We start from the raw sequence: 20745 nt of genomic DNA, 5'->3' as shown, positions 1-20745 counted from the left end.
GTCCTTTTTTTTTTTTTTTTACCAAGACCTCAAAGTTTTGCCCCCAAATAAAAAATTTCAAAAATCAATCGTGTCGACATCTCAAGAGTGAATTTTGCACGTGAAAATGTGTCTCCTAAATGTCCTAGATGTGCTGTAGTGTGCAATTTCTCCCCCCCCTCCCCCCCCCCCCTTCTCTTTCTCCCTGAGTCGTAAAACACATTCTCATCAGCAGCAGCAGCAGCAGCAGCAGCGACGGCAGAAGCAGCAGCAGCAGTAGCAGAAGGAGCCGCGGTGCAATTCAGCCAATGTCGTTAATATTCATCATATTATTTAGTCACAAAGGAAACTCATCTGGCTGAATGTCACAGATGTAATTAATGAAGTGACCCCAGAGGTCAGAGCTCCTCCATTCACCAAGTGCCCGAGCGCCACGCTAAGACACACCGTTACACATAGCAAGCACCACACAGACACACAACAGCACGGACTTGTGTGGGGATATATATACAGATGTATGTATATTTACACACATACACACAGGTGTGTGTGTGTGTGGGTGTGTGAGAGAATTCACAAAATGGCTTCGTCCCATGCAAAGGCAAAATAAGATGAGACCAGAGCGTGCACCACATCTGACTTTATTTTACCTCAGTGGAGAAAGGGTGGGGGAGGGGGGGGGGAACATACACACACCAGTAAGGGTTCGGTGGGTGGGGGGGGTAGACATACTAATACCACTGGAGCAGGACATAAGGACAGGTGCACATCACAGGTATCTTTTTGGTCATCACTATGGCAACAACATCTCCAGGAAATAAAAAAAGGAAAAACCAATAGAACAGAGTAGTAGTTTTACCTACAGTAAGGACAACGGCATCCCTTCAACCATGGAGGACCCAATATGTACATCTTACAGTCCGGAGGACCAGGGGAGGAGCGGCTAAATGAACGGTAACAGGGATGAGTATGTAAGGAATCGAACAGACACTGCCTCGGTTGTATTTGGAATGCACGTCTTTCTACGGAAGAAAAAGCTCATTGGTATTGTCGTAAACATTGGTTGGTTTAAAGAGCAAAACGTTAAGACATTTTGAAAGCGGGACGGCGGGGTCTATGGTTTCAGTAGAACTGTCTGATCTGGACAAATGGACATTGTGAAAAAAAAAATAAGAAAGGCAAATACTGTATTGGTAGAAATGTTGGTTTCATCAGGTAGCGGTTCTGTATCAAAATAGGTTTCATCAGTTGTGTGTGTGTGTGTATTGTCTAAGAAATAGAAGTATTAAGGCTGTAACGATTTCAGTCCTCAGTCAGAATGAGGTGATGTTCAGTACAATGCACTAAAATGAAAATGTAACCGAGCTCATCTCGCTTTTGGTTAATATCTCAAGGAGATTCGTAATACACACACGGGTTTATCAGCACCTTAGAAAGAAATCCTAACCAAATCTATCTACCGGTGTATTTAACTGTCAAAGAAAAATGGTATTAAACATATGCATTACATTTTTAAATGTGTATCGTTACAACCTTAATAAGAAATGTTATTCAAAATAAAAAACTTAAATAACAATTGCAAAGTGGTAAAAATCTTTTTGTTCATCTCTTTGGGCCACGGATAATTATTAGATACAGAACGCCAATGATGGAATCCAACTCAGAACATATGCATGTGACAGAATAACGTAGGCATGTTATCAACAGCTTCAAGGTATCTTTACAGTTTGTAGTTATTAAAGCCTAACAGGTAAAGCGATCGGAGCATGCATCTTTCTACAGTATTGTTAGAAACTACAGTACATTAGCAGCAAACTGGACATCCTTAAGGGCTGAAGTTCAACACTGGTAAGAAAAAAAAATCTGAAAAAAAAATGAAAACAAACCGCAAATTCTTTTTTGAAGAGGAGTAAAACTTTTCAACCGCTATATTACAGACTGCCATGGCTCTAGTTTGGTGTTTTGGTTACAGTCTCCAGTGTGCTTATTGAGAGGCAGAAAACAGTAGCTTAAATATAGGGACTCTTTCCTTCTTTAAAAATAGCAACACATCGTCAAGTAAACAGTAGCGCTTTTTTGTAGTTCATACGGTAAAGTATCATCACGTCTTTGGATTTTTGTCTTAAAGCATTCATTATTGTTTAGCTATTATTGTTATATTTTCATTATTACAGTTAGAATAAAAGACTTGGTTGCAAATGAACAGGAAAAAAAAGAAGGAAAGAGAGGAAGAGGAAAGAAGTGGAAAAAACGGTTAGAAGAAGAAAGACAAAAGGAACTAAAGTGTACAAAAATAACATTGATAACATCCAAAGTTGGTTTTTTTTCTTCTCTCTCTCAGTTTTGCGCCGACGCTCCCCATCCGTAGAAACGGGAACTGTTTCACAAACATCCAATGAGTCAACCATACAAAAGCTAAATACTGTACATTTACCCCTCACACTATTAAACACTTTAAGTCTTAATAAGGTTTGTGGAACAATCTACTACTCAAGGAGGTGAAAAGCTCAGATCTTTGAAATACAGCGGTGTGTTCATTAGATATCTTGTAATACTTCCGGGTTAAAGCATGCCACTTCTGTTGTGAAAACAGAAAACTGTTATAGTAGTATTATGGTCACCTTTGAAACAGAGCCAAGTTGAACTGTAGTCCTGAGCATAGAAAGCTTTACATTAAAACACATAACATTTGTAAGCCATTGGTATATTCAAATAGTAAGGAAAGGCAGTAAGTCACCTTACCCTAACATATCAAAGCTGTCATCATTTTTCTCATAATCATGACACTATTATATCGAAGCAAGACAGTTTTATCTCAATCCATACGATTTTTATATTAAGAAACTATTACTAAACACACACAATGTAAATTCGAGTTTGGTTAATGTTTTCATATACAGTATAATGGTTGAGTGCTATAAAAATAGTTTGTCCTTTTTAGGGACAAACTGGCCTTTGCTTTCTGTGCTATTTGGGTCATTATCCACTAAAGGAACATACACGGTGTACACAGATGTACACGACAGAAGACTCATCATTGGCTTGTGGAGCTGGCTCACTGCACCAATCAGTCTTTTGGTGCGATGCGTAGCAACGCTAGCCGCAGGTTTCACCCACTTATTTGACAGACGTCAGCGCTGCAGTTTTGAAAATGAAAAACCAACATGTTGAAACTAAACCCACAGACATGTAAAATTTTGGTTACGAGCTTTGGAATCTGAGACAGTAAAAGCTCTTTGTGAATACCTCAGTCCATTTCAAGGATATTACTTTTTTTTGTATTTTTTTTGTCGTTTTTTTCCTTCAGTTCATCGTCATCCGTTGACTGCTTGTTTTTTTGTTTTTTTCCCCCTTCAAGTTTCTCTTTTGGAGTTCTCCTATTTACACTAAAATCTCTTTGACAATTCTTTTTCATTCCAGTCGAGTCGCGACCGGCTACATGCTACACAGCTAGCAGACGAGAACTGTCTGTTTGAAGGGCCCGCGGAGAGTCCGTCATGGAGACTAGAGAGGTAGACAGCAGGTCTAGCTGGGCAGTGAGGTCACACACTTGGAGAATGCTCTTTGGCCTCTGTGGCATCTGGTTGTTTAAATAAATACGGCGTTTGGTTTTGGTTCAGTGTCTGGAGGGACATGGGAGATGTAGTTCTCGAGCTGGAAGCAGGGAGGTGCCCCGGGGGGGGGGGGGGGGGGGGGTTGGGGAACAGGCAGGGAGAGGGAGATTCGATGAGACGACGAGGAGGAAAAAAAGCTGTGGGTTCGGGTTGGAACGCTCTTGTACTTTGGGAGTTGAAAGAGCTTCTTTGGGCCGTTGTGGCGCCGCCTCTTTGGGGTGTTCAGGGTTCTGGTTTGGCAGCAAAGCGGGAAAGGGTACGGGTTGACAGTAAGGTGTGAAGTTGGGCGTGGGGGGTGTGCGGTGATGAAGGTAGGGGGAGGGTTTGGAAAGAACTTAGTTTGAGGAAGCAAAAATTATCCCTGTGTGCCTCTCTAAGCTCTGTCTCTCTCCCCTGCCCCGGCAGAGAGCTCCGACTGCTCTCTGTCGGCAGAGTCAGAGCTCATACTCCTGGCCCTCTTCTCCTTGGCTCTGGCGTTCTGGAACCACACCTGTGCAAAGTGATGCAAAGGGAATACATTTGTTTAATATGGTTCAATTAAACGGATATTTAAATTAAATCGTAAAATGAATGCCTTTTGCGTCACATTTGACGTTTGACTCAAGGGCACCCCAAAGATGTAACAGGAAGGTAGCTGAACCAGCAACCTTTCCAGGTACCTTGCCCCGACACCCTAGCTACTATTCTTTCCCAGTCTATTTGTCAGATGTCAACAGAAATATATATTTGTTTTCAATCCAAGACTAAAACCCTACCTGCACCACCCGGTGGGGCAGACCAAGGTCCTGGCCCAGCGCCTCACACTCCTGCCTGTTGGGGGTCCGGTGACTCCGGTAGAAGTCTCTGAGCTGCAGCACCTGGAAGTGGCTCATCTGGGTCCTCTGGCGCTGCTGCTGCTGATGTTGGTACTGCCTCTGGGAAAGTGTCTCGCCCCAGTCGCCGCTCGGACCCCCGATGCCGTCCGGACTCAGTGACCCTTGTTCGGCCACGCTAGAGCCCTCGTCACACGGGTACTCCTCCTCTTCCTCGTACGCCCCTTCATCCTCAGGGCTGTTTGGTTCAATGGCTGAACAGTGAGAGGGCATCAGTGGCCTCGCGAGCCGATCCTTGGTGCTCATGACGAAGCCCGGGTTGGGACTGTGGCCGCTCGGGGCAGACGGGCCGGCGTTATCCAAGAGAGAGGACATAGACATGCCTAGCTGGCTGGCGGAGCCATTACTTGCAGACAAGTTGTAGCCCGCTCTCTCGGCTTCGGCCCAGTGTCGGGACCTGATGTGGGCATCAAGGGCACTTTTGACCTTGAAGAGAGCCCTACAAAAGAGGCAGCGCAGGTGATTCAAACCCAAGCTGAAACTGGTGCCCGTCGTCGTTGAGCGGAACTGTCCTTTTCTCTCTCGGGCACGAGTGTTCTGAAACCAAACCTGCCAAAGAAGGAAAATGTTATTTCATTATAAGTTGACTTCATATGAAAAAAATATATAAAATGCACGAACAACCTCTTCCCGAACATACCTGAACCACGCGTCTCTTGAGGCCGACATCGCGTGCGATGCTTTCGAGGACTCCCCTGGTGGGGTTGGAGTCCATGCTGTAGCGTTGGTACAAAACCTCCAGCTGCTCCGGTGTGATAGTGGTCCTCTGCCGTTTGTCCCTCCTCTGATCCTCCTCCACCTCTCTCCCACCTCCCTGGGCCTCACAGCTCACATCGTTCATCAATACCTTTGAACTCTGCTTCCCCGAAGACATGGACGAATGAGGCAGGCCTGAGAGGCTGTTGCTCAGGTGATCCGAGAGTGTGTTGTTGAGGTGCAGGCCATTCATTTGTGGAAGCATGGGATGCGCCGGGTTCGGGTGCATCTGAGACATGGCGCTCGCAAGCAGCTGGCTGGCCATTAGGGTTTGGTTAGGGTGGATCATCATGTAAGGCATGGTTCGGTCTGAGAAGCCAGGGTGCATGAGTTGAACCTGGGACTGAGCGGCCAGCAGGTGCCTAGTCTGGTGCTCCTGCCACAGCTGTGGTGAAGGCAGAGACATGGGGCAAAAGGAGCACTGGAACTGGGTCGGGGTTTGGTGCTGCAGTGAGTTCTGTTGATGGAGGTGGGCGGATCGGCCCATGGTAGTATCAGGCATGCAGGCTCTGTCCGTCTCACACTCGGAGGGAAGGTTACGAGGAGACTGAGCAGGTCTATCTATGGCTGGAGCAGAACTTGGACGGGTGTTATCTTGGCTGAACTGAGATGAAGTTGGAATAACAATTGGTCTATCAGAAGATGAACCAGAAGTGTGTTGGGGTTTCTCTGACGGTAGTTCTGGCTTAGGCTGGGGTTTAGGTGTGGGTATTACTCTTGTACAGGCCTTATTTTGGTTCTGTTTATCTGCTTCTGGGATCTCGTTTTGTGTTTCAACTGGGGCATGGATCTTCTCCGCTTGAGCTGCAGTTTCATCCTGCATTTTACCAACCATGTTTTTCTTCCTGTTGACTATCTCATGTTTACTCTCTGTGCGATGAGTTGGAGAATCTGCATCAACAGGGGAGTCAGCATGGGTGTAATACTCATACGCCAAATCCATTGAGTTTTCATTCTGACGGTCGCCGTGACCTTCCTCCCCACAATCATCATCCGTGTCATTCTTGTGCCCCCCACGGCTTCGCCTTTGAGCGTCTTCAACCTGGTCCCTACCCTCTGTTCCATCCTCTTCCCCTTTCTCCTGGCTCTTACGAGCCCGCTGCCTGGCATTCTGGAACCACACAACAATGACTCTGTTGGGGAGAGACAGCAGAGCAGACAGCCTGTCGTATTCTTCTTCTCTCGGGTAGGGAGTGGCCTCAAACACACTCTGCAGCGATTCCAGCTGCTGCTCAGTGAAGCGGGTACGAGAGGAGCGACGGCCCCTGTTTGGTTCCCCTCGGTGGGGGTCGGCTCTCTGGGGCTGTGGGGAATGGTTGGTCGGCAGACCAGGGGAGATGGAAGATGCAGCCTCTGTAAGAACCTGCAATAGTGCCACTTCCTCTTGGGGCTCATCCAACACAGTAGTGGGAGGGTTATTGAAATTATAGGGGGAATCCTTGTCCCGCTGGCGCTCTTTAAACAGGGTGTTACGGAACCAGTGTTTGATGACTTTGTGAGGCAGCCCACACTTGGAGGACATCTTCATGACATCTTCATCACCGGGGAGGCTGTTAATGTCAAAGTGTTGCCTTAGAACACCCAGCTGCTCCTCGGATATGCGCGTGCGGGGCCGCTTGCCTTGCTGTTGGTCGACCATGGTGGACGTTCCTTGAGGATGCTGTAGTACAGGGCTATGATGTGATGATTGAGCTAGCATCATATTGTTCATCTGGGATTGTTGGGCTAACAGAGCAGGACCGAGGTCGGTCTGTTGGGATAGCAGTGTGGGGCTTAGCTGGGACTGGTACAGTTTTGCCATGTCAGACGTCAATCCAGAGTCCAGCCAGGGTTGGGACTGAAGACCCATAGATTGCATCACAACAGAAGGAAGCAAGGGCATGTCCATGGGGAATGACATTGGGGGCAGGGGGAGAGAGGAGAGAGGAAATTGGGGCAATGGAAGAGAAAGTTTGGGTAGGCCCATGCCCTGGGAGGGTGTTTGGGATATTTCTGGAAGAGAGGGGCTTGGGAGGGGCCCCTCATGTTTGGGAGAGGCCTGTGGTTGAGGAGATGGAGAAGGAGTGTTTACTGGGGTGGTTGGTGGCAAATCTGTGACAGGAGCAATCATTTTAGCTTTGGGCTCTGAATCTGTAGCAGGTTTTTGTTCACCTGGTTCTAGAACTGGCTCTGGTTCTGAATCTGGTTTTGGTGTTGGTGGAGCATCAGCTGATGTTTCCTCAGACTTTGACTCTGCGAGTGGGTAGAGCTGGTCATATTGCAGCCTGTACTCTTTTGAAAACTTCTCCAGCACCGCAGTGGGGAACAGCTGCCTGTGTATGTACTCCTGGTGGGTCTTGAGGACCAACGCATCTGAAAACATCTTACCACAGTCCAGACATTTTTCCTTCTCTTCTTTCGGCAATGTTTCCTGTTCCTTCTCCTTTTTCTTCTCTAATGAGCCATCAATCTTTTCCCCATTTACTCCTTCTCCTTTTAGGCTTTCCTCACACCCTTCAACTTTGCCAGCTTTAAATTCTATGTAATCCTTCATTCTCATGTCTAGATAGGCCTGCCTTTCCTCAAGGCATTTATGTCCCTCTGGTACCATGTGGTTGATCTTTAGCTGGTGCCTCTGCCTGCTCTGAATGTATTGCAGTGCCAATTCGTAACCATAACTCTGCAAAAGGGTTCTGAGTGGTTCCCCGTTCACCGCAGCATAGGGCACTCTAGGAGGAGGACAATCAAGTCCTAAGCGCTTGTGGGGCGAGCAATCAACCTGATTCGTCTCGTCCCTCTGCTTCTCGGCTTTGATGACGTGGATCGTGCCCTCTTTTTTCTCTTCCTTGAGACCAGGTATGTTATACTCTTGCTCGATCTGGGTCATGACAGAGCCACCACTGCACGCCTTCACCTTGCCCTCACTTTGCGCACTCTCATTTAGTTGGGACTGGGCTGAGGTTGGAGTTTGCCTCTGGGTTGGTTTCTCTTCTACATGAGGAGTGGACTCTCTTGTAGCCTTTGGATTAAGCTGCTCCATCAGGGCAGTGATACAGGAATCGGCCTGGTTAAGTTCTAGGCTCTTAAGAACTAACTCTGGGTTAAGCTTCATCTCTCCAGAGAGGTAAAAGGGCAGGAGAAGTTGCTGTTGCAATGACAGCAGGTTATCTGGAGCTATAGAGAAGTGCTGCTTCAGCAGACTCTCTGGTCCTAACTGCAGATGTTGCAGCAGTGCTGGGTTAAAGAGCTGAGACTGGAGGAGGGAAGTATGCTGTTGTAACTGGGCCTGGGCCTGGGCTAACTGGTGCTGTTGCATAAGCAGTATCTGATTCCTGGATGACAGCAACTCGGCCGATCTCTTAGCTAGCTGGCTTTCGGCCTGGCTATGAAGAGCTTGCTGGGCATCGGCTGCTGTGCTTATTAAGGAAGAGATGGACGGTGCTACGGGGTCTGCTTTCTTGGCTAATGGGAGGCTCTTGGAAGTACCCTCACTGGTGACAGCAGTCTGAGCTGTAGTGGAATGGACTGGGCCCAGAGCAGCTGATCCAAAAGCTGGGATCTGTGGTGCAGCGTTCTGAGAAGCGCGGGCTCTTGTCTGATGGAGAACAGAGCGCAGATGGATGTCCAACGTGGAACTCTGGCTGTAGCCAACACCACACAGCCGGCAGCGGTAGGGTCTAGGATCTGGACCGCGAGGGGGCTCAGGGTTGGCTTGGCCTGGGCCAGATTCCTGCAGGGCCCGTCGGGCTCGGTGGAGATGAGAGACAGAGTTGAAGTGGACCAGAAGGATGGTCTTCTGGGTGAAGGATTCTGAACATATGGTGCATTTATAGGGCCTGGCTGGGTCTAAATAGCGGTCCATGGTGGGGTTTGAACCCTTTTTCATAAAGAAGTTGGGAGTGGGTTCCAATCCAGTTTCTGCCTGGAGGCATTTCCCCAAATCCAGAATGTTTTCTTGAGCTCCACTGACCCCAACCTGTGCCTCCTTTCCTTCCATCTTCTTCTCCTCTGTCTTGACATCTTTTTTCTCCATGAACAGTACTTCAGCCTCCATGTCATCATCCTCTTCCTCGTCTGCTTCCTCGCCCACCTGAGGCGATAATCGAATGTCCTGTTCAACGGATGTGAGCTCCAGTTGGGTTTGGGGCGTGTGCGATGGCAAGAGTGCATTCTGGGGATTTGCACTGTCCAGCTGTGAGTGGGTGTTCTGCATGTGCCTCTGCAGGGCTTCCTGACTGCGGCAGCGTCTCGCACACAAGGGGCACTCTGTCGCCGCCCGCATGGCATGGTACTGCCAGTGCACCTGCAGCTTCTCATGGGTGGGGAAGGCCAGGCTGCACCTGCTGCAACGGAACCGGTAACCATGGCGATCAGAGGGGGGAGGAGGGTCACTGGGCGGGGAGTTGGGAGGGGAGGAGGGAGGGTGATGGCTGGGAGACGGAGGGGACGGTCTGCTGTTGGGTGGGTGAGAGGTGGGTTCTTCCAAGGGTGGAGTGAGGAGTGCTGTCACATCTTTGGGCGTGGCTTCATTTGCCTCCGCATTCTCCCGGAACTCTTCTGCAAAAGGCAGACAGTAGTGAATGTGATTTTTGAGAAACATTTTTTTTTTTTCACAAAAATAAAATAGAATCATATATAATTCAAATATTTCTTTATTAACTACGACTATAAAAACAAAATCATAATTTACAACATATTTGATATTTTCTCCATTCTGGTCAAATAAAAATATGTATATACCATCAGTGAGTATAAGAACCATAAGAACTTTGACGCCTACCTGTGTTTCTCATATTTTCCACTGTGGTCGGGGAATTGGAGCCATTTGTGTTTATGTTGTTATTAGAATTATTCTTTTGGATATCCGTATGATAATCGTAATCCATCTGGGGTTGAGTCTCCAGTTGCTCCATGGATGGTGCAACCTGGAAACAAAGCAAAGTAATAGTCTGTCAATATACAGTTTATTTTTCAGAAAATTGCTGTTTCCTTCCCGAAAAAGCAATGTAAAAAAAATGTAATGCCCCTTTATTTTCTAAATGAAACATCATAAATAAAACATGCTACCTATTACATTTGCAGACAGGAAGACGTATAACGTCTTCGGACTCACAACATCATAAAACATTTACTTGTGTGAATATGTAAGTGTGTAGTTCTATCTTAAACCTGCATTTTACAGCACACTGCTACGCCCTCCATGTTATAAGAACTATACGCTAGGAAGAGATGTGTAGCTGGCCTTCAGCTCCAACGACACTCTCCAACATGGCCCCAGGGTTTAATAAAGCTTTACCGAGCTGAATAATGAATTTATATAAAATTGCGTCTCATATTAAAAAAAAAAGAAAAACACAGCTACCGAGAGCAAATGCTATATTGGAGCGGGCAGCTAGCTAGCCTAAGGAAAAGGACAGACAGCTAAAGATGAGATTTACATGACAAGAGTGTTATCTGTCTAACAGCTTTAGAGAAAAAGGCACACACGCATGGTTGTACGTCCACATACACAGACAGACACACACACACACACACACACACACACACACACAGCAGCGAAAACTGAAGGTCAGGCTTAATCTAGAGAGCATAATTGGAAAGCAAGGTACATAATGGCCATCATCACCTCAGCCTGAATTAATGAACCTCAATTACTATCAGAGAGAGTGAGGTTGGGAGGGGGGAGGGATCATTTGGGTGGGGGGGAGGGAGGTGTAGAATATGAAAAAGGAGGAGAGGGACAAAGTGGGGAGTGGGGGTGAAGGATGGAGGGAGAGAGGGAGAAGGAAAGAAAGAAAGGGACCAGTAACAATAAAAGAGAAACGGTTGTGAGAGAGAGAGAGAGAGAGAGAGAGAGAGAGAGAGAGAGAGAGAGAGAGAGAGAGAGAGAGAGAGAGAGAGAGAGAGAGAGAGAGAGAGAGAGAGAGAGAGAGAGAGAATAATCAAGACGAGGAGAGAGAGAGAAAGCAGGGAATAAGATTGTGGCAATAGGAGGGATAGGAGTACTGGTGGTAGGGGGAAGGTACGGGTGGAGGGGCAGAGGGGAGAAAAGGGTGAAAAGCAGCCAGTGAAGTGGAGGCGAGGAGAGGGAGAGACAAAGGCTACTTAGCATACGGGCCAGGGAGATGGCGAATGGTGATGTGGATAGATGACCAGGCTTTGTTAGCCAAAGAGACACAGTAAAAAAGCAACCCCCCCACCCCCCACCCCCCCCCCCCCTTTTAGCTTGACTGCACTTCTGGTAATAGACGGCTACTTAAACATGCATTATAGAAACACTGGCTTTCCCCTCATTCGCTCACTCAGTCAAACCATTTTCTCCCTCTCTCTCCCCCACCTATTCTCCCTTACTTGATGACGTCCGCGCCCATGCACCGAGCACACGGCTACATCAAAGATGATAGCAGGGAGCTACTTAAGCATGCATTAAAAAATCTCCCTCTACCCTACCCTACCCTCTCTCTCTCTCTCTCTCTCTCTCTCTCTCTGGTGCCTTCTTAATGGAATTGTCTGCCTACATTTCACTCCCCCCCCCCCCCCCCCCCCCACCTCCCATCACCTTGGTTTCTCATTTTCTTCTGCCGTGGAATGAACGAGGGCAGCAAACAGAGAAAGCGGTGCAGACGTGCGTGCATGCAGACGTGTATCAACACACACACACTCACCGCGCTGATCAGCTTGTCCACACAGTCCTGGGCGACGCTGTGCACGTAGGTGAGGTGCTGCCTCAGTGTTGTGAAGGGCAGCCTCACCTGGCACAACGCACACTGGGCCGTCTTGAAATACAACCACACAAGAAATTAGATTCAGACAAAAAAGAAGGCACTCGTGCATCTGTGTATTCAGATAACCATTTTTTTTTTTAATGTTTATTTTGATGCGTTTTTTTATGTTTGCGTGCGTTTCATTAGTGCGCAGGTTTAATTAAGTGAAGAGGCTTGTGGTTGGCTCACCTGCTGGTTCTCATTCTGCTGGTGAATTTTGGGGCGTTTGGGGGAGGGGGGGCTTTTGGTCTCCTCGCATCCAGAAGATGGACGCTTTGCCGGGGGCGTGGCGTTCCTCTTTTCCCTCTCCATGCCGCGTGTGTCTCCTGCAAGAGAGAATGATAAATAAATAAGATGAGTATGTTTTTTTTTCTCTTTTCAAATCCAAATTGGAATGTTTCACATGCATTCAGGCTAGCTTGTTTAATTCACATTGTTCTATATAATTATAGAACGCAGGATATTTTTTTAAAAAGGTATACGTGGCTTCTGTTGTATTTACTGTTTACTGAATGAAATAAGGAAACATAAATTATTTTCCGTGTGCATCAGCTATACCTGTCTTTCGAGAATTCTGCTCAACCCCCAAGTTGCGTGTGTCTTTGGTTTGGACCGGAGGGCCTTCGTTTGTCTCGCTGGAAGTTTCCATATCCTCACTCATCTCTCCTGGGGTGCGGAGCAAGACAAATAATGAGGTTATGCATACATAATCAGTGTGAATTTTCACAGTAAATCCCAGGCTTATTGTATTTCATATTACTCTCCGGACAGTAGCCTTCAAGAAGACCAATGTCTCTGGGCCGCACTGCACTTCTCTGTCGCCCCTGTACACTATTGATCAGCTATTGATTCTCCATTAGATTCCCCTCAGAGGTGGAGTGGAGTTAATACAGTCTTAGAACACATCAGTTTACCCCGATAAGACTTAATCCACACACACAGCCGGGACCCGAGTAAGAGTTTCTCTTCTTAACAAGTGTCTAATGGGAAGTCTTCATCTGGCACTTTTCCATAACACAGGACATCAATTCCTTAAGTGTCTTTCGCATTTAGGATTAGTGTGGACTAACCCCTGGTTCTGGAGCACAACGCCCTGGCCCATTGATTAGCAGGTGCTAGTTAGCTACTGTCGAGGGTGATTGGGAGTGTAACAAGGATTTGTATCGACTAATCAATTTGCTCAATCAATATCTGACCAGCAGCCATGATTCATTTTCTCTCTCTTTGTGTCTTAATTCCCTGTCCTGACTCTGCTGTTAGCAGGCGCACACACACACACACACACACACACACACACACACACACACACACACACACACACACACACACACACACACACACACACACACACACACACACACACACACACACACACACACACTCACCTCTGACACTGTCAGGGCATTTCCTGATGGTGAAAATTGCTGCCAATTCCTCTCCTCCCATTGGCTGTAGCTGCAGCAGCCCCTCCCTCTGTTGGTGAGTAGCAGTCTGGCTGTGTTTAAGCAGCTGGACTTTAGAGGAGGAGGAGTGGTTGCACAGGAGGCAGTGGAATAGCCACACGCCTCCGTCCACATCGCCATCATACTGCTGGAGAAACTAAACAGAAGGAATGAAACGTGAGAAAGGTGACATACACCGGTAATGACAGTATATAAATATCACACTATCTTTTGTTTTGTATAAATAACACTTTAACACAACGTGAGTGTGTGTGTGTATGTATGTATGTGTGTATGTGTGTGCGTGTGTGCGTGTGCGTGCGTACTGACCCGGTAGACACGCACGCTGGCCTCGTGGTGGGAGCTGAGCGCATGTCCCCGGAGCTTCTCCAGGCTGCTGGTCACGTAGTCGCACAGGTTGCACCGCAGCTGCACCGGGTTGCCCTTGGCGACCAGGGCGGCGCCCTCCTCCGGTGCCCGGTCGCCGCCCTCCCGCATGTGAGCCGCCAGCTGGTACCGGGCGCGGTGCCGGTCCGTCTGGCAGTGCAGGGAGAAGTTGGCCCGCAGCGGGGTGGTGTAGGCGCACAGCCTGCAGTGGCAGCCCCCGGCCACCAGGGAGCACCACTCGGCCTGGGGCAGGGAGCGCGGGGCGGCCAGGTGCTGCTCCACGGCCTCCAGGCTGTCGGAGGAGAAGCCGGAGCAGACCAGGCAATGGAAGACGCCCGGCGAGAGGGCCGCCGCGGGGGACAGCGGCGGGGCCAGGGGCGGGGACGGGGAGGGGGACGGCGACGGGGTCAGGGTGGAGCCCAGGGTGGCGAGGGACACGTCGGGAACCGCTTGGCCGCTCGCGCACAGGCCTAATGGGAGCTCGCCGCCTGTGGGATCGCAAAAAGGCGAAAGAGTGAACAGAAAGACAGATTGACATCACACGTGTGTATACTACCATAGGGCTTGAAAGGGGTGGAACACATTCTGTGGCGTTGGGAGCGCTGCTCACCTGGGCTCTGCAGGTGCTTGAGGCCCGGCGGCAGGCTCCTGCAGTGGGACAGGTAGAAGCCCCGCTGCAGCCGCAGCATGTTGTGCGTGTGCTTCTCGCTCGTGGTGTGTATGCGCAGGTTGCGGGCGATGCTGGTCTCGTAGTCGCACACATCACAGCGCCACCGCTTGCCCGCAGAGTGGGCCTGCTGCGGCAGCGGAGGCGGGGCCAGCTTGGCGGGCTGGCTGGCAGGCGGGGCGTGCAGGGGGAGCGCCAGCTTGTACACCTGCTCTTCCGGTGAGTGGCTCTGGGAGACCGCCACGCCGCCGCCACCGCCGCCGCCACCGCCGCCGCCACCGCCGCCGTTGGCGTTGGCGTGCCCTCCGCTCTGGACGTTGTTCAGGTGTTTGTCCGACTGCATGTGGATGCTGAGGTTGCCTTTGGAAGAGGTGGCATAGTCGCAGACCTCGCAGCGGTAGGGCTTGTAGCCGCAGGCGTAGGTCTCGCCGCGGGCCAGGCGGGGGTGGGCCTTGCCGGAGGCGCAGTAGGAGCACGCGCCGCCCGTGGTGCCGCAGCCGCACACGCACTTCCCCCCGGCGCCGCCGCCGGCGCACACGCACTGGCCGCCCGTCTCGGGGTGCTTCTCCCGCATGTGCAGCTGCAGAGTGTGCTGGGACTTGTAGTGCCAGTTGCACTTGGGACACTTGAGGGTCTTGCAGGAGTTGCGCGAGTGCATTATGGTCATGTGACTGGTGAGCGAGCCGGGAGAGAGGTCGTGGTTGAGGTTGCGCAGGACGGCCCGCTCGCCGTCGCCGCCGTCCCCGTCCTCCTCCCCCGTCTCTCTCTCCGGCTGGCTGTCGTTTGGTTCTGGAGCTTTGGCGTCACCCTCGGTGGCCGTGGCAGAGTGGGGGACCCCTGCTGGCCCGTCGTCCTCACTGGGTCTCATCGGCGGGGAGGGCGAGACGGACTGCTGGGATTTAAAGCTCAGGGGGAAGCCAGAAATCCAGCCCCGCTCTCCCTCAATGTCTCTAACCTCTGTCTCACTCGGCAGGGGGGCGGAGGAAGGGGTGCCGGAGAAGTGCTTTGGAGAGGGGGAGCGAGGAGGAGGCGGAGGGGGCAGGCAGGGCTTTGGAAGGGCTGTAGCTCTGCCGTCGAGTGTGCCGCCGGGGGCCATTGCAGTGCTGGAAGAAGAGCTATGCTGGCTCAGTTGAGGTAATAAAGAACATTTGGATTTGGTTTGGCTTTGGTTTGAGATGGCCTCCTCTGTATTCTCCTCCTCCTCCTCCTCCTCCTCCTCCACCACGTCGTCTCGGCTTTGGAGGGCTGCCGGGAGGAGACCCCCTTTAAAAAACACCCCCTCTTCCCCCGCAATGGCGCGCTCCACCTCGCTCCCCGTCCCAAGCTCAAACAAACAGCCCTCCCTGCTGCCTCCTCCTCCTCCTCCTCCTCCTCCTCCTCCTCCTCCTTCATCATCATCATCCCCTGGTCTTGACACCCAGCGCTCCCCTGTACGTGTTCCCCACCGCCTCCCCCTGCTCCCGCTGCACCCCCCTGGGTCTGTTCTCCGGCCGGGGACCCCTCTGCCCCCTGCGGCCCCGAGAGAGGCATGGCGAGGGACTCTTTGGCGGGGGCCACGGCTGAGGTATGCGAGGACGACCCCTGCTCGGGGATGACCTCCGGGGTCAGGAGAGGAGGCGATAAAGGCTGTGGGTGGAGATCGGCGGCGGTGGCGGCAGCATCCCTCTCCTCTCCTCCCCCTCCGTCCCCTCCGCCCTCACCGCTGTCCATGCCACAGGCTACAGCAACCACACATCACTACCACACCTAGTGGGGGGGCGGGGGAAAGGGGGGCAGGGAGAGAGAAGAAAAAAAAAAAAAAGAGGAGAAAACAAAATGAATAAGGTAAATATTATTGCATAACAATGTGTGCCATTGATTCCGGTCCCTGGATAGCATCTGTTCAATACAGCCTTCACAGTGTATAACACAGCCCGGTTACTCAAGGGTTAGCTTTAGCCCTTAATGAGAAAATCAATAATACGAGCGCTAAACTCGGTGGAGGAATGCGGGGTAAAGTCTATGTGGGGGGTCTATAATATTCCTTAGGGGCTAGAATTATATAAAGAACTAAATTCTTCTAAACTAGAGGCCTTTGTCTAAATTGGCTCGGTTAGATAAAAGAGGATTGAAGAACACTGAAGCCACGTTATAGGTCTGCTGGAATAGAATTGCACATCAGTGCAGGGCAGAGATACTGTGTAATGGAGAATATATTGCAGCTCCATTATACACACATTATTTTACACTGTAAACAATACAAGTGGACTGAGTCTATTTTTTGAAAGGAATCATTTAAATCTACGACTAATATTATCATAATAATAATAAACATCCAATGTAAAGGAAAACACATTAAAAAAACAAAGATAAGTTCTTATTGGTTTTAATCAAATATGTTTGGTTTGGAGTCATGGCCTAAATTATCAGCCAGTGTTCATATACTTCAGTTTAGGGGGAATCAAATCAACGCAAAACATACGGTTGTTCTGTCTTTGCACATGATTTTTGTAGGTCCCAGCCTACAGGGCTTCGTCAACAATGGGTTCCCATATTAAATGGGCCTGTCACCGGCCCTGCCATGTCACCTGATTGATGTATGGCAGATTAGAAGAAGACTGCTCCTTATCTCCCTCTCTCTGGCCTACACTCTCATTACTGACCCCTTTTTTTAATCAAGGAAAGACCTTAATGTACCATTTCACCTTCTCCTCACACCCCTCCGCCCACCCCTTCTCCTCCTCTTTCTGCTTCAATACCCACTCTCTCTCCCTCTCTCTCTCCTGAACCCACACACACATAAACCCCCTCCTCCTTCACCTCCTCCTCCTCCTCCTCCTCTGCAGCTCGGAGATATATGGCTCATATCGGTGCTCTGATGGTGCTTTAATGTACTGTGTTTATGTCACAGGCCACGGACCCTTGGCCAATACAATACTGTCCCTTTTTCGCTATGGCTTAGGCACCGAGTTGGCCTTCCTCTGTCTGTCTGTCTGTCTGTCTCTCTGTCTATCTGCAACGAGAACAAATCAATCTCTAATCTGATAAAGATTTTCATTTACCCTGCAATCAATAACTCGGGTCTATCGGCAATGTAACTATTTATACAAGCATTCTGGCTTTCCTATCGATCACAAGCACGGGAAACCATCACTTAACATTGTGCATATACATCCCTCCATGCACATGCAATGTGATTCTCATCTTGTTGATTTACCAACCACAGAAAGGCCAAGACCTGACTAAGACAAAAATAGTCATAAATAAAGACAAAGCTAGCTCACCTAGCTGACCTAGCTGAATCTTACTTAAAATAGTCAAATCAAACATAGCCATGTCTCCACCTTACTTAACATTGGTATAGGCTTAGTGAAAATGTAATAACATAATTGTTCAACAAAACAAGCATTGTATTGGCCATTGCAGACTTTGAATATTTAGTAACATAGTTAACATATCTAGTTAACATAGAATGGTCATATATCCTAGTTGTACATCCATGTTATACTATCTTATGATTTTCTGTGTGTGTGTGTGTGTGTGTGTGTGTGTGTGTGTGTGTGTGTGTGTGTGTTAATAGAATAGAAAGGAGGAGCGACAGAAAGAGTGAGATAAAGAAATACGCCTATAAAGAGACAAGTGTGACTATCTACTGGAAATGCGATTTTGTGTATATCGTAAAAACGGGAAAAAAAAATGCATCTTTAAAAACTGAACTGAAATGAAAGCGAGGGGCCTGGCGGACGATATGTTTAAACGAGGAAATGGACATCTGTCACAACAAGGTAATAGCGTTAAGTTGTCTGTATTTCACCCCAAAAAACCACAATGTTGAAAGGCGAGATAACTTGTGGTGCCGTTCCGTTTACTCACTGCCTCAAACCTCGGAGGACCAGCATCTGCGAAAGCCTGCAAACTACTTTTGCCTTTGTTTACACCCCACCGCAGCCAAATGACCATTCGTCCACAACAGAGGAACCGATCTTTAGTAACAGGTGAACTATTCGGCATGCAGAACAACAGCCCCGAATAACGTACGACCGGGTGGCTTCACTGACTCGGTATCATCTCGTCGCGTTGTCTTCGGTCGCTACATTTTGTAAACAAATTCCGACTTACATGTCTGCCGCGGTACTGGTTAAAGGCTCCGTGAAACGAATGTGTAGTAATCCAGAAAACAATCGCAGAGAAAGCCCACTCATTCCTTTCGAATGGTCCAAAACGTTTCCTGGACGGGAAGGGGAGAGTGGTCGGCGGCCGAGTTAACAACAGTGTAATTAAAGCTACATGTAGGCTACAGTAAACACAACGTGGGGACGGAGGGGTGCGCGAGCTCCAGAGGTAGAATGAGTTCTGATCATTGAGGAGAAAAAAACACTTGGCTCTTTATTCCTGCTAATTAGTTTCCTTCAAAAAATGGCTGAGATTACCCTACTGCGCATGTGCGTAATTGCGCAGACACTGCTAATTAGCCCGTTTCGATCAATAGGATTCCGCGACAGAGAAAGAGGGAGGGGAATAAACGACGGACGAGACCGAATAGAGAGAAGACGATTCTAAAATATTCGAAAGTATGCAAAATAAACTGAAAGGATATTATTGTTTGCAAACATATGCGGTTTAGTTGGAACGAGAATGTAGCATTTCATTTCTGTTTTTACGTATTTTCTTTTGCACACTTAAGCCATTTCTGTGTTTCTATGCTAAGTTTCTAAATCTAAGTGTTGAGTGGTATTTTTTAAAAACATAGGTTTTTTCGAACCGTATTACTATTAAGAAAGTATAAACGTATATGTATATTTTGCTTATAGATATATTCACACATTGATAAAGTCACTAAGGTGGCACGCACTTAAACAGGTACAATTTATATATTTATTTATTATCACACTTAACAGCCTCTCCCTGGCTTATTCTAGACATAAGACATAAAACGTTTTTTGTTTTTTTTAACAAAGTATAATACATTAATTTGCCCTTTTCTATTTTTATTATCACAGAAGACATGTCCGAGAATGGTCCGATTTTATTTTTCTCCACCCGTCCCCTCCTTGCGACTCAGACTATTGTTATGATAATTCTATTGTGGGTTTCATGCTAGATGTGCAATCTGTCGATCTCTATGCCCATATTTTAGATGCATAAAACCGCACCTAGTTTTGTAAGATTACATTTCTCCCCTTTATTTCAGGCTTTGATTGACCAAAGCCGCCATCGGCCTCAGTGACCTTCTTTTGTTTTGCTTCACCTTTGGTTTTGCATGACACTGGTTTAAATGGTTTTTCTTTCATTTTCCATTTGGGCTATTTTTTCACTCCATAAAACGTAACTGGGTGCTGGATGAGGAATTATTAAGCCCTACCATTTATTGACAAAAGTAGTAACTATGACATTTTTTAACCCCTCAACAGACTATAGGCCTACATTAAAAATACTTAACGACACAACAATCTGATGTAATTGACAGCATTATTGAGCCTGTATCTAAATTACTGCATATTCAAGAGCAATATTTTAATTTGTTGATTTTATCCATTGTTATACCTTACATACTTTATGTTTACGGAGCCCGAAAGGACATGATATCTTTATGTTAAGCAATGTATGTTGCAGCGTGTGCTTGTGTGTTTGTGTGTGTGTGTGTGTGTGTGTGTGTGTGTGTGTGTGTGTGTGTGTGTGTGTGTGTGTGTGTGTGTGTGTGTGTGTCTGTGTCTGTGTTTGTGTGTGTATTGTGCGTGTGTGAAAGGAGATTGAAAGGAGACAGCTTTCATTTATATTTTATGTAGGCTAGTAAAATAAATTACAGTTTTTGCTATACGACATATAAGTGTATTGTGCTACTTTTGAAATAAGTGACTAAAAGCATACACTACAGGAAAAGTGCATACCATTATATTGATTTAATATTACGGTCAAGTGTTGTGTTACTCAGATATTCATAAATGTATAGTGGAACAATTATTTTCGATTTTTTAAAATATATATATAGTAGTAATAGTTTTTAGATTTTAGTAAAATGTGTGTGTATGTGTTTAAAATACATACACACACACACACACAAACACACAAGCACTCACTCACACACACACACACACACACACACACACACACGCTCACCCTGCCTCATACCTATATAGCACAGTGTCCTATCATAGTGTCCTATCATTCGTGAGCTTGAAATACGTGGGTATGGGTGTGTGTTTGTGTGTGTGTGTGTGTGTGTGTGTGTGTGTGTGTGTGTGTGTGTGTGTGTGTGTGTGTGTGTGTGTGTGTGTGTGTGTGTGAGTGCGTGTGTGTGTGTGTGTG

At 48.0% G+C, this 20745-nt stretch overlaps 1 protein-coding gene across 1 annotated transcript; it reads right to left on the bottom strand.

The window, feature by feature from the left end:
* Positions 1 to 3682: 3682 nt before the first annotated feature.
* LOC311357880 (zinc finger homeobox protein 3-like) lies at positions 3683 to 18712 on the bottom strand. Its single transcript, XM_084477898.1, has 12 exons — positions 18559 to 18712; positions 15906 to 16206; positions 14404 to 15741; positions 13737 to 14281; positions 13350 to 13563; positions 12523 to 12630; positions 12154 to 12290; positions 11866 to 11976; positions 9981 to 10125; positions 5106 to 9757; positions 4349 to 5014; positions 3683 to 4083 (listed from the first exon to the last, which is right to left on the bottom strand). The coding sequence occupies exons 2-12, from the start codon at positions 16168 to 16170 to the stop codon at positions 3967 to 3969; spliced, it is 8298 nt and encodes a 2765-aa protein (XP_084334024.1). The 5' UTR covers positions 16171 to 16206; positions 18559 to 18712; the 3' UTR covers positions 3683 to 3966.
* Between the last annotated feature and the right edge of the window lie 2033 nt (positions 18713 to 20745).

This window comes from Micromesistius poutassou (assembly GCF_964030765.1).
Source record: "Micromesistius poutassou genome assembly, chromosome: 13".
NCBI lineage: Eukaryota > Metazoa > Chordata > Actinopteri > Gadiformes > Gadidae > Micromesistius > Micromesistius poutassou.
Note: the sequence above shows the minus strand (reverse complement) of the source record. Positions and strands in the feature narration are given on the sequence as shown.

What these genes read in the sequence shown, in the direction of transcription:
- LOC311357880 (XM_084477898.1), bottom strand. Translation starts at nt 16,170, where the DNA reads ATGGACAGCGGTGAGGGCGGAGGGGACGGAGGGGGAGGAGAGGAGAGG. An exon ending in AGCAGAATGAGAACCAGCAG is followed by an intron (nt 11,977 to 12,153) that starts GTGAGCCAACCA and finishes TTGTATTTCAAG; the next exon opens with ACGGCCCAGTGTGCGTTGTG. An exon ending in TGCCCCACCGGGTGGTGCAG is followed by an intron (nt 4,084 to 4,348) that starts GTAGGGTTTTAG and finishes CACTTTGCACAG; the next exon opens with GTGTGGTTCCAGAACGCCAG.